The 13,668-nt window shown below is 37.6% G+C and overlaps 1 protein-coding gene across 3 annotated transcripts in view; it reads right to left on the bottom strand.

Annotated features, from left to right (window-relative positions):
- The window catches only part of Adk (adenosine kinase), a 409,106-nt gene that overhangs the window by 201,864 nt on the left and 193,574 nt on the right, over positions 1 to 13,668 (bottom strand). For all 3 annotated transcript variants that reach the window (XM_052733565.1, XM_052733567.1, XM_052733566.1), the window contains exon 6: positions 9,257 to 9,365. In XM_052733565.1, the coding sequence (XP_052589525.1) occupies positions 9,257 to 9,365 (109 nt within the window). The remainder of the gene's footprint in view (positions 1 to 9,256; positions 9,366 to 13,668) is intronic.

Here is a 13,668-nt window from a genome sequence, read left to right as displayed (position 1 = left end):
TTGTTTATCTATTCATTTACTTTTTAGGATAAAAAGTTTTATCAAATTTGAAAATCTGTATCTATTAAAGAGATAAAATTCTGTATCTATTTAGGATAAAAAGTGAATGAATGAATAAATGGAATGCAATGTTGCCTAGGCTGGCCTCTTGAAACCCTGAGCTCAGATGCTCTTCTGTCTTATTTGCATTCTTTTTTTTTTTTTTCCTTTTGGTTTCTCTGTGTAGCTATGGCTGTCCGGGAACTCTGTAGACCAGACTGGCCTCAAACTCAGAGATCCACCTGCCTCTGCCCCCCAAGTGCACTAGCACAGACACCACGATCAGTTTGCTTTCTATTGCTGTGATAAAGAACATGACCAAAAAAGCAACTTGAGGAGGAGGAAAGGGTTTATCTGGGTTACCACTGAGGGAAGTCAGGGTGGGAACTCAAGCAGAACCCTAGAGCAGGAACTGAAGCAAAGACCATGGGAACAATGCTATTTCCTGACCTTATTCTCCATTGCTCATTCAGCTTGTTTGTTATACAACCCAGGAGCTCCTGCTCAAGGCTAGAACTGGCCAGAGTAGGCTGGACCCTTCCAAATCAATCGTTAATCAAAACTGTTCCACTGACAGCCATCAGGCCAATCTGGTGGGAAATTCCCTCCTACTAGATTATTTCAGCTTGTGTCAAATTGACAAAAAAATTAATCAGCACATCGCAGACTCCAGAGGCCATGGATTACACACATACACATTTATACCTGACTTATTCTTCTAATTTTTTATATGTAGTACACCTTAAGGTCACCTGCAAGGACATTTTTCAGATAAAGGCTTAAAAAAACAAGTTAAACCCTAATAAGGTCAAAGAACAGTATAGAATACGACATTCAAAAAACTAGAGTGAAATAATCAGGGATAAATCCTTACAGAAAACATTAATTTGACCAAGACAATGGAAATTTTTAACACATAAAAGTTCAAAACCTGCTATTTGGGATGAAAGGTCAAGTGTAGTTCAACTGTCCCACCTCTTTAATAATCTCAGATGAATATTACAAAGATTAATTACTAAATTTCAAGAGGCACTTTGGATTCTTTTTAAATATTTTATAGAGAAGCATGACCTATTATTTAATCAATTATCATTCACAGGATATCTTAAATTTTTAAAAAAAGATCCATTAGTTCACCTTCCCTGCCAAAGGATATTAATATGAGTTTAGTCTTCAAAAGATGGTATTAAAAACCTTTTCTATGGTCTAAGAAGGTTAAAGCAATGAAGTCAAGTAAGAGTCTGTAAGTTAGTAAAGCTGTGCTAGATTCTGAAGAGAAAGGAAGCAAATCTCAACATATATTAAGTAATATTTGTTATTTTTCTTTTTACTTTTTTCAGTTTCTCTTAATTATGACAAGGCAGATCCATTTGCTTTCACAGCTATTGCTCCCAAATCTTTCATAGCAGAACGAATACCAGGGAACACATTTTAAAATGGAACATAATCAAGATGATGGCTATGTTCATAACCATGCATCAGTTTAAATGGACATACTGCCAAAAGATAAGTCTTTACAAAAGCAATTGTCCGTTTCATTGCATATTCATTCTAAATTTTTACCCAATGTTGGCAGACCAAATCACTGACAAACAATTTAAATATGTAATTCCTTAGACTAAATTTCTTACAATTTATCATGCCATCTCAGTTAGTCTGAGGACTTTGGTTAATGCTTCTGGATTGCTAATAAAGTTATTTAATCACATTTGGTGATATTCCACTTGCTTATCATGTTCTAGGACCTGGGATTTATACCTATCATTATGCCCTGACTGACATGGGGTGGGAGTAGCTCCCTGTAGGTGGTGCCACTTCTGGGCTGGTGGCATTGGGTGCTATAAGAAAGCAGGCTGAGCACGCTGTGAAGAACAAGCCTGGAAGCAGCATCAGTTTCTGTCTGCAGGTTCCTGCCCCGGCTTCCCTCAGTGATGGACTTAGAAGTATAAAACTCTCTCCACAACAAAGCTAAGCTTGAGATATGGTGAATTCTTTTTTTTATTAAAAATTATTTGATTTTATGTGTATGTATGAATGTTTTACCTGCATGTAAAAATGCATGTTATGCTCTTGGAGGCAACAAATCCCAGTGAAAGATAGTTGAGAGTCACTATATAGGTGCTGGGAACTAAACCTGAGTCCTAAAGAAGAACAAGAGTCTCCCCCGCCCCAGTTTCATACACACACACACACACAAATTTACATCCCTTCCACAGTTTCCCTTCCCTCCTCTTCTTACAGTCCCTGTTCCCTGTTCCCACACCACAATCCACTCTTCCTTCATTTTTGTTTAGGAAAGAACAGGTCTCCCATGAGTATCAACAGAACATGGCATATCAAGTTGCAGTAAGACTAAGCACCTCTCCATGGACTGAGGCTGGGCAAGGTGAACCATCATGAGGAATATGGTCCCCCAAATCAGCAAAGTAGTTGGAGACAGATCATGTTCCCACTCTTTGGAGTCCCACAAGAGGACCAAGCTATACAACTGTAACATATATGAAGAGTGCCTAGATCAGTTCATGCAGAAACCCTGGTTATTGCTCCAGTCTCTGTGAGCCCCTGTGAGCCTAGGTTAGTTGATTTTGTGAGTTTTCTTGTGCTGTCCTTGACCCCTCTGGCTCCTACAGTCCTTTCTCCCATCATCTCCAGGATTCCAGAACTCTGCCTACTATTTGGCTATGGGTCTGCATCTAAGGTGTCTTTAAGTGCTGAGACATCTTTCTAGTCCTCTGATTAGTTCTTTATAGTGTATTTTAAACTTGGAAACATCTCCAGAAAAATACTTTACTAGAAATAATACATAGATTTAGATATAAAACCATACTCTACTGACAGCAGAATTAAAGCAATAAAAATATCACAAAATTATTACATTAGTAATTATGCATATATGAACGATAATATTTTAGTAAAGAGCTCTCAGATTTATTTTAAAATTATAAAGGAATTTTACAGTATCTAGAGCATTTTGGCAGTGTTTCAGAGATCAAAACATCAATACAAACCAAAGGCTATTTTTTGTCACAAATTTTGAGGTCTGTTTCCATCAGAGGATTTTGCCTAATATATGTATTAATGGTGGTTTTATAATTTTCTGACACTCTTACATGTAAAGGATAAAGGAAAAATAATTGGGGAAAAGGACAAGGAAAGAATCAATAGAAAACTAATTTGCAGTTGAAGATGAACACCATGTTCCAGGAAAAGTCAGTACAGAATGAGCAAAGAGATAAAACATGATTCAGTTATTACAGGTCAAATCCAAAGAAAAAATTATTTAGGTAATCTTGCAGGACAAGAAAAATCATCTAAAAAGAGGAAAAACTAGAATCAATGTAGGGATCTCTATTTCCAATACAGAGTAACAGAATGGATTTACACTCACATCTGAAGCAATTATGACAATGGGAAAAATGAATTTAGCAGCAGTGATCAACCATTAGACAGTAATGAAAGAAGATAAAGTAAGGCAACCCATAACTATTTACATTTACTCTGTGAGGAGAGGCTATCTGTGCAATGCATGAAGGGAAAGGATGCAGTGTCCATTCATGGGAGAATCACTTGGAGATGAACACATGTGTCTGGAACTCTGTCAGAATTTCCCTTTGAGTCTTTAAGGCAAATTTCTAAAGAGGGAGAACCCAACAACAATGACAATAACCACCATGCTAAAAGAATAACAAAACAATGAAGCAGTAGAATTAGTAGACAAGGCATAAAACAGATTGCAAGTTCAAAGCTGGTCTCAGTTATGTAGGGATTCGGTGTCTCAAACAAAATGGAAAAAGGTTCAGAGATAAAAACTACGTTAAAGAGAATCAAAGCACCACCACCACCACCACCACCACCAACAACAACACCACCACCACCAACAACAACAAAACAAAACAACAACAAAAAAACAAGGAACAACCAAATATCCCCAACTTCTATCTTAGTTAGGATTTCTATTGCTGTGAAGAGATACCATAACCTTGGCAACTCTTGTAAAGGAAAACATTTAATTGGGTGGCTTTCAGTTTCAGAGGTTTAGTTCATTATCATCATGGCTAGACATGGAGATGAGCAGGAAGACATGGTGCTGGAGAAGAAGCTGAGAGTTCTACATCTTGATCCAGAGGCAACAGGAAGTAAACTATGTCACTGGGTGTGGTTACAGCATAAGAGACTTCAAAGACTACCCCACAGTGACATACTTCCTCTAACAAGGCCACACCTACTCCAACAAAGCCACATCTCCTAATTGTGCCACTCCCTATGAGCTTATGAGGGTCAATTACATTCAAACTATCACAAACCCCAAGCTCAACCAACCAAACCAGATTGGAGAAAAAAGAGTAGGCACTCTGAGGCACCAGAGAAGCTACAGTTCACAAACCAGGGTATCAGAGGCTTCATAGAGAAATCTGGAATTATGAAGAGTGCCCTTGTGGACGATCCTCGGGTGTTCTGGGAACTGAACCTACATCCTTATGTATGTAAAGTAATGTGCTCTAACAATCACCTATACCTCTAGCCCTAAAAGCTTTCTTTCTTTCCTTTTTTAAAATTATTTATGTATTTGAGTGCTTTGTCTGTGTGTAGTCTATACAACAACAGAAGAGAGTATCTGATCTTTTGGGACTATAATAACACATGGTTGTGAGCCATGTGGCTGCTGGGAATTGAACTCAGGACCTCTGGAAGAGCAGCTGGTACTCGTAACTGCCGACCCATCTCTAGAGCCCCACAACAAGTTTTCTTAATGATGTATTCACTGGTACTTTAAAATGGAATGTTTTCTATTGTGGCATCCTGTCTCATGATCATAAGATGGTAAGAAACTTCCCCTGCCTTGTTTCTATCATAGGTACCATCTGGTCATCACAATACAAAAAGCTGTCTTCAGATGTTACCAAATGTCCTTAAGGGACAAAACTGCCACTGGTCAAGAGCCAATGTCATAAATAAGTACTATTCTGGACTGACCTAAAAAAATCCTAAGAGTAAAATTTCAAAGCACAGTACTTGTTACAAATAACTTTAGCCCAGAATAAACCTTGAGAAGGGAGGGGCGGTGTTTCCACTATAGATAGATAACAATTATTGGGCAAATAGAAAACTGACAAATAAAACTACTATTAAGGAGGGATAAAGTAAGCACTCAAAGTACCCTAGAAATGATATATGTGTTAAAGTTAACTGAGAATGTCATGAAAATTATTTGACTGTATTTTTATTAGCGGTTCTCAACCATCCTAATGCTGTGACCCTTCAATACAGTTCCTCATGTTGTGGTGACCCACAACCATAAAATTATTTTTGTTGCTACTTCTTAACTGCAATTTTGCTACTATCATGAATTAAAATGTAAATATCTGATATGCAGGCCGAGAACCCATGCTTTGTATGCTCTAAAAGTTAAGCAAAGATAGGCAAAAAGTACAAATCTCAACTCAGTTTTCAGATGTAAAAACACCACTGAGAATTAAAATACACCAAACAAATGAATGAGAGTTTAGATACCACAGAAGAAAACACTATTGAACTAGGAGGCACTACACAACAAAGTAGTTAAAAGACAAAGAGAAAAAAGAATTTAAAGAAAGAAGGAATGGCAGTGAACTATGAAACACTGTCCAATGTTTGAAGGTAGGTTAAAAAAAAAAAGTCTGAAGAACCAATGGCTGAAAAATCCACAGACATGATACAAAATCTAATGCTGGAGCTCAAGAACGTTAAGCAAACTTCAAGCCAAGACACATGAAGGATAAACTAGGATGCCATCATAAAACCACTCAAAACCAGGAATAAATGAAAACTATCAGGAGTAAGGGGAGGTGGGAGATGCTGAATGAGGAGCAACCAAGCAAAGATAACAGATGTCTCATCAAGAATAAGTCAAGGAAGAAGAGAGTGTGCAGCGGCTTTCATGAAATCAAAGAAAAATAAATTTGGCAAGTCAAAACTATGGGTGGTAAAAATACTATCCACAGCTAAACATAAAACAAAGATGTTTTCAAACCTGGAAGTTAAAAGCATTTATGACCAAGACGTCCAAATAACAAACAACGAGAATTGCCAAAGAATGCCCTCTGAGTCTGAAGGAAAATGACGCCAGATGGACCCGACTCTAAGGAAAGAGAATGAAGAACAATGGAATGGCAATTACATGACTAAATGCACGCTTTATTACTCATTAGTTAATTTCTTTTTTTTTGTTTGTTTTTTGCTTTTTGTTTTTTTCAAGACAGGGTTTCTCTGTGTAGCTTTGGAGCCTGTCCTGGAACTCACTCTGTAGACCAGGCTGGCCTCGAACTCATAGAGACCCACCTGCTTCTACCTCCCAGGTGCTGATATTAAAGGCATGCGCCACCACTGCCTAAGAAATGCCCTTTAGAAGAGTGTCAAAAGTGAAAGAGAAGAAAGGCATACCATGATACTACTAATCAAATCAAAGAAGTGGAGCTAAAAGCTGTCTCAGGAGATAAGAATGTCTGCTGTTCCCAGTACCACGTCAGTGGTTCCCAGACTTGTGTAACTAACTGCCTGACCCTAAGGCCTTTCCTGGACTCCATGGAATCCATACACATACAGCACATGCTCAAACAGATACTCATCTATGCATGTACATAAAAAATAAATAATTCTTTTAAAAAATAGTGAACTGGCTAGATTAACAGTAGACAATAGATTCCAGGGCAAAGTATATTACTAAAGATAAACAATGCACAATAATAAATGGATCAGAAACTCAATTCTACATTTTAAGTATCTATTGAATGTCCCTTAAGAAGTACAGCATTCTGGGTATATGAAAAGAGTCTTCAAACTGGGCATGGTGCACACACTTATAATCTCCACTATGGAGGCAGGCGATCAGGAGTGCAAGGTCAGCCTCAGCTTTACAGAAAGTTAGAGGGCTATGTAAAAACAAAAATGGTAGCTGGGTATTGTGGCTCCCAGCTGCAATTCCAGTACTTGGGAGACTGAACTAAGATCACCTTGAGTTCAAGGCTAATCCAGGCTATACAGCGAATTTCGGGCCACCTTGTGTCACAAAGTAAGACAATATGAAAAGCAAGTGAGTAAGGTGGGAGGGAGGGAAGGAAGGAGGGGAAGAGAGAGAGAGAATACAAATAAAAATCCTCTTTTTCAGAAATAAATCGATATATGAACAGATAGGTTTGCCTGGCAATACCAAGGTCTTGCAAACATACAGAGTAACACTAAGAGTGAATAGCTACAATCAGATTGAGCAGCAATCCACTTTGATAGTTCTTTTGGTTAAATATAACATACAGAGCTTAAAAGTAATCAAAATTGTATTACTTTGACCAGAATCAATGCCTGTATTACTTATATTAAACTATACTTTTGTATAACTAAACTTTTATTCACCAAGTTTATCTAGACGTGTAATGTATGCTATATAATCATTAAAAGAATGACTTGTTAGGCCAGACAGATGGCTCAGCAGGAAAAGGTGCTTGCCACCAAATCTGACAACCTGAGTTGGATGCCAGGAACAAACAGTGGAAGGGGAGAACTGATTCCAGCAAGTTGTCTTCTAAGCCCCAAGCAGGCTCTGTGGCAGTCATGTGCACATGCACACACAAACACACTCCACCCCTCAGAACAAACAAATATATAATTGGAGAGGATCAGAATATCATTTTAAAAACAAAAGTAATGAGTTGTTTACATGTTGGGTCTTCAATCCTTCTGCAACAGTCCCACCATTCGCTAAAGGTTAACTAGATCCAGTCCACTGTATAATCATTATGCTGCTCGTACACTCATCAAATCATTATGCTTCCAAGGAGGTGCATATTCTACTTGATACTACTTGATACATTGAATTCTATTATGAGACTCTGAAATACAGAGAACTGTAATTTACAGGTTAAAATATTTTACAATAGAACACACTTGCAGTTTAATAGTCAAATAATACACATATATTATGCTAAATTTTAGGTGGCATACTATTTGAAAACCATAATTTTATACACCAAAAGACTGGAAATAGCAGTTAAATGATACACTGGCATGATGCATACTTATAGTCCAAGCACTTGGGAGGCCAAGTTAGAAAGATTCTAAGAGTTTGCAGCCAGCCTGGGCTACCTAGTAAGATCCTGTTGCAAACAAATAAAAATAACCACACTACAAAAACACACTGTTGAAACCTTAAAGGAAAATTAAGTCATTTTTAAGAAATGGAATAAAATGAAATAATTAAGGTAGACAATCTTGAATTCTAGAAATGGCTTTTCACATGTTGGCTGAAGACCTAGTATGACTTTCCATTATGTAACCCCAATGTAAGCATTTATGTGACAGTAATAAAGGGGTAGGAACCGCTATACAGAGAAATCAATAACAATATTGTAAAGCCTACAGCAGTGCACATAAACATGCTGGAGGAGACTTCAACACTAGACTGAAGTAAATAATTATATTTTCAATAAGCATACATCTACAGGGTAATCAATTTCATACATGCCCTACCAGCTGTTTCACACAACTCAGACAGTAGAATGGCAGTAGCTGTTTGATCAACACTGTGTATGACATGAGATCCTGCTACTTAGTAACAGGTATATACTCCTGTTTGAGAGGCCATGTTAAAGTCATGGAACAGCAAGGTAATTGTGGGGTGGTTAACTCAAGAGAATCTTTAGTGTACTTCTACCTTAGAAGTTAATTCTTAACCAATTATTTTTATGTCAGAGAACTTAAATTATATGCTACCCTATTTCCAAATTTAAGAGATTTGTCACAATCAGTGTTTCTGAAATATTAAATTAAAAGGTGTCATGCTAATTACTATGGAATAAATAGCAATTATGATACTTTTTAGGCAAATAAGCTCAAACTGTTAGTAGTGCTTATATCAAATACTTATATTACTACTGTTTTCCACAATGTTTATATCATTAATGGTAAGTTGCTAAAAAATATGTTTGTAAAACTATTTCAAAAGATCTCATGAAACTGATTTAATAGAATTCTGTGCGACTGAGAAGTTATTTATACTATCTCTAAAGCAGTAGACTTGAAGGTGGTTAACACACAGCACATAGCCATAAAGATTATTTCTATTGTGTGATAGTGAATTGAGCATATGCTTGCCAGAGGTACATTATCTTGTGATGTTTTGAGCAGGTCCAGCGGACAGCTATTGTCTATCATGTGACTATGGCTCCAAATATGAAGTAGCACTTACAGCTATGTAGTACACTTTGGCCTTCTCCACCAACATCCAGTTCTTCTCCAGATCAAGATGCTTTTCCTTTTTGTAACAATTGGCAGCAGCAAGGTTAGCAACAAGGGACCTAAAAACCCAAGAAGTAGGAAATATGTTTTACTTATAAAGATTAAAAAACTAGCCAGTCATTTTATACAGAAATGAACAAACTCTTCAAAAGCTAGTATTGTAGATGGTGAAGACAGGGAGGTGTGTGATGTCTTTAGGACAAGAGACAAGGTAACCAGCCTAAGTATTACCTAAAATTCTAAGGCTGGTATATGAGTTTCTTTTTAACTCCAAAATAAGGTTTATTTTTTATATAATATATTAATACAGGTTTTATATATTAATACAGTTCAAAATGCAGTTAAGAAATAGGCTACTAGGTCATTCTGAAATAGGAAATCTATATAAACCAAAATTTCATTTTTATGGTAGAAAAATATCTTTATAAAAATATGACCAACAGACTATAATTGACTATTTAATTTAATGCTTTAAGAGTCCAATATGGGATTAATTTCATAAAATGTACATATAAACGTAGATCATATTTACTGTGAGGAATAAATTTGCAACTATTACATTTTAAGGACTGGAATCAATTAGAACCAAGTCCTGTAGCTAAAAACTCCTGGACAGGGTTATTTTATAGGCGGAAAATTTAAACAGCATACTAAATTTAAAATCTGGTTTTAAGTGCCACTGAAATTACTTAGTTTTAACCCAACAATTAAATTTAACGAAATAAAAAATTATTTACATTTCACATAATTATAAATCTTTCTTCATTCAGACCTAAGATTTACAAAATTTGTTGGCATTTTTTTTATCTATTAAAAAAATTAAAACAGCAACAATTATGGCTTTTAGAAAAATGACCTCATCGTTTGGGACTTTGGAGATATTTAGTTCCTCTATCTACAAGAAAAGTTTCTCTTCCAAAACAATTTTCCATTCATCCATGTTAATTTATTCCTGAATGACACATCTGTTTATATTAAAACAAAAGTAGGAAAATATGAGGAATCTCAAGAATACACTCAAATACAAACCACAAACATAAAGCATCAGTACCATTTCTTTTGTCTGGTGCCAGGGATTGAATCCACTGCTCACATATAAAACAACCTAATCATGACGTAGGGATTTTTCATTAAAACACTTTCATGTTAACTTTTATTTTAATCACAAAACTATATTGAGTTCTAAGTTTTACTTACCAGAAGCTGCCTAAAAGAAAAATCTACCCATTCTGCCACCCTCCAGCATTTGTATTATGAATTAGAGTCCCCTGCACCCTCTGACCATTTCAGAGTTCTCACATCTTTTTTCTTAAATTCCAGACTAGGTCTCATGTATCCCAGGCTGAATTTGAATGCACGATGTAGCAGAGGATGGCTTTGAACAACTTTTCTTCTCCTTCTTCTCCTTCTTCTTCTCCTTCTTCTTCTTCCTCTTCTTCTTCCTCCTCCTCCTCCTCCTTCTTCTTTTTCTGGTTTTTCGAGACAGGGTTTCTCTGTGTAGTTTTGGTGCCTGTCCTGGAAGTCACTCTGTAGCCCAGGCTGGCCTTGAACTCACAGAGATCTGCCTGGCTCTGCCTCCCGGGTACTGGGATTAAAGGCGTGAGCCACCACTGCCTGGCAGCACTGAACTTCTTATCCTTTTGTCTACCTCCTCGGTGCTAGGATTACAGACATGGGCTGCCACATCCTGTTTATGCAGTGCTGGGCATGGGACCCAAGGATGTGTGCACACCAGTACAATGCTCTACCAACTGTGCCCCATTCCCAGCCCCACTCCCATGAATAACATGGGTCACTAAGGCCATAACAGTGATGGACAAATTGAGTTTTTGACATCTGAAGGACCTAATAATCGTTCTTTAAAATAGCAACTTAGTATATAAAGACAACTTAGCAATTTTATTCTAGTCTTTGTGATGTCAGAAGAAAAATTCGATCCATTTGTCATTAATGGGAAAACCACACTTGAAGAATAAAATTTCTTTTAGGAAAACTGTAAGAGGCAAAGCTCCAACAAGTACATTTGAATAGTGGATAGCTGAATATATAGAGACTTTAGTTTGAATGATGAATAATTTAATTGAGACCTAAAAACAATCAAGTTCCCCTATTCACAAACAAAACAAAACAAAAAAAACACGTTAAAGGAAAGGTCTGAAAATTACTTCTGTTCCCTAATTATTCTTGAAAGTTCTGTGTTAGATATTTTATGACTATTGCCCACACTGATTGTCAGCACCCTGAATTGTGTCAGGTCCTAATATGATTCTGCTGGAGGCAAGCCGGAAACCAAAATAAAGAAGGTCAGAAAGGGGATTGTCTTAACATTCTTTCTATTTGCTATGATTAACACCACAAACAAGAACAACTTGGGGAGAAGAGGGTTTACATCGATTACACTTCCAGGTCACCATCCATCACTGAAGGAAGGCAGGACAGGAGCTCAAGAGGTTTGGAACCTGGAAGCAGGAGCTGATGATACAGAGACCATGGAGGAACACTGCTTACAAGCGTGCTTCTCATAAATTGCTTTGCTAGCTTTCTATATAACTCAGGACCACCTGCCTGGGGTGGTACTGCCCACAGTGGGCTGGGTTCCCACACATCAATCATTAATCAAGAAAATGCCCCATGGACAGGCCTACAGGTTCATTTGGCGGAAGCATTTTCTCAATTTAAGTTTCCTTTTGACCAAATGACTCTAGCTTACGTTAACTTGGTAAAAAACTTTACCAGCAAAGGAATGGACCAGGATTGAAAAACAGCACAAAGAATGGAGGACAAATTACGTATTTCTGAGTATAGAGAACACAGCCAGGCATGGTACACCTATAATCTTGACACCGTGGGAGGCAGAAGGAGGACAGATTTAAGTTTGATACTGGTTAAGTCTATTAAGCAAATTCCAGGCCATCCAGGGCTGTATCTACAGACCCTGTCTCAAAACTCAGATAAACCAAACCATGTACAAAATGTGTAGTGGGTCAAAATTTAAAGGAGGTAAATTCTGAGGATTTTATAAAACCCTAACAAAGACAGTGATTTTGATTTCCCCATGCAAAGGAGAAAGAAGGCTCTACTGATGTGGTGCTAATAATATTAGAAATGTATGTGTAACTACAGGAATACCTGCATAGCTATAAAACAATAAGTAAATAAAACCAATGCAAGGGAGGCCCTGAGAGATATATCAGATGTTCATATGAGGAAGAATTTTCTAAGTAAAGTTGGCAGACAGGAGGGCTGGGACTAACAATACCAACCACAAGCTCTATGAACTTTTCTACTTTGTGGCCCAGGCTGGGGGACTTTCCCACTAGGGACTAGGCTCATATGCTTGTGGGGTGTGTTTGGATCTTTCTGCTACATATCCAAGATTTTGAAAAGGGTTTGAAAGCAGCTCACTGCAAGATGTAAAATGAAGAGCTACTCATTTTAGTCCTTTCCATGTCTAACTGGAAAAGTGACAGCAGGCAGCCCTCAACCCGTGGCACGCACCATCTGCGCCTCTCTGATTTGTTTTAATATAGCATATTTGACTGTGGAAAATGTCATATTTAGTCACTCTACAGCCCTGTGACCTGCTCTGGTTGCTTGACCCCTGTTTCTTTTCCTGAGTGTCTTTTGTTTTCTGTTGATTTCAAGAACAGTAGTGCCAATGACCGTCTGTTGTAGAGCGACCCCAGGGGCTCACATTGCTGTAGTGTGGTGCCACTTTGCTATCTGAACAATAAAGACTTCTGAAATGTAATAAAAACGTGTGTGTGTGTGTGTGTGTGTGTGTGTGTGTGTGTGTGTGTGTGTGTGTGTGTCTTCCTCCACCACCACTCCCATCTCCATACTCCACATGCAGGATCCAATTGTGTAGCTCATCCTGGATAGCAAACTCGTGATTTTCCTGTTTTGGCCTCTTAAATGCTGCAAGTGTACAGGTATGAGCTATGACTTGGCTTATGATTTGGCTTGGTTGCTGACTGAATGGTGCATTGTCAAGACTAGTGGTGTTTAACATTGGTTAAACATTAAGCTATGTGGCACACATGCTTTTATAAGCAGATTTTGATACTTTGTTATCAGGTTATGCTGACAAGATAATTCTTTCTTTTCTAACGCAAGTTCACCAAATTACAAGATGTAAATCCTGCCCACCCCCCAAAAAAAACCTCATTTTCTTTCCCTAAGTCTAATTATACAAGGTAGAGACTACATTAGATAATCTCAAGCTTTCACTGCAATATCCCTTATGAATTTAAAAGAAGGTCTAACAAAAACAAACTTAAGAACACAAAAGGCAGGCCTGTGAGATGGCCCAGTAGCTAAAGGAGCGTGTCTGACGATGCACACCTGGTGACCGAGTTCACT

This window comes from Peromyscus californicus, unplaced genomic scaffold (assembly GCF_007827085.1).
Source record: "Peromyscus californicus insignis strain IS unplaced genomic scaffold, ASM782708v3 Scaffold_12__1_contigs__length_115047231, whole genome shotgun sequence".
In the NCBI taxonomy this organism is placed as follows: domain Eukaryota; kingdom Metazoa; phylum Chordata; class Mammalia; order Rodentia; family Cricetidae; genus Peromyscus; species Peromyscus californicus.
The sequence above is the reverse complement of the archived record's forward strand: the minus strand, read 5'-3'. Positions and strand labels throughout refer to the sequence as shown.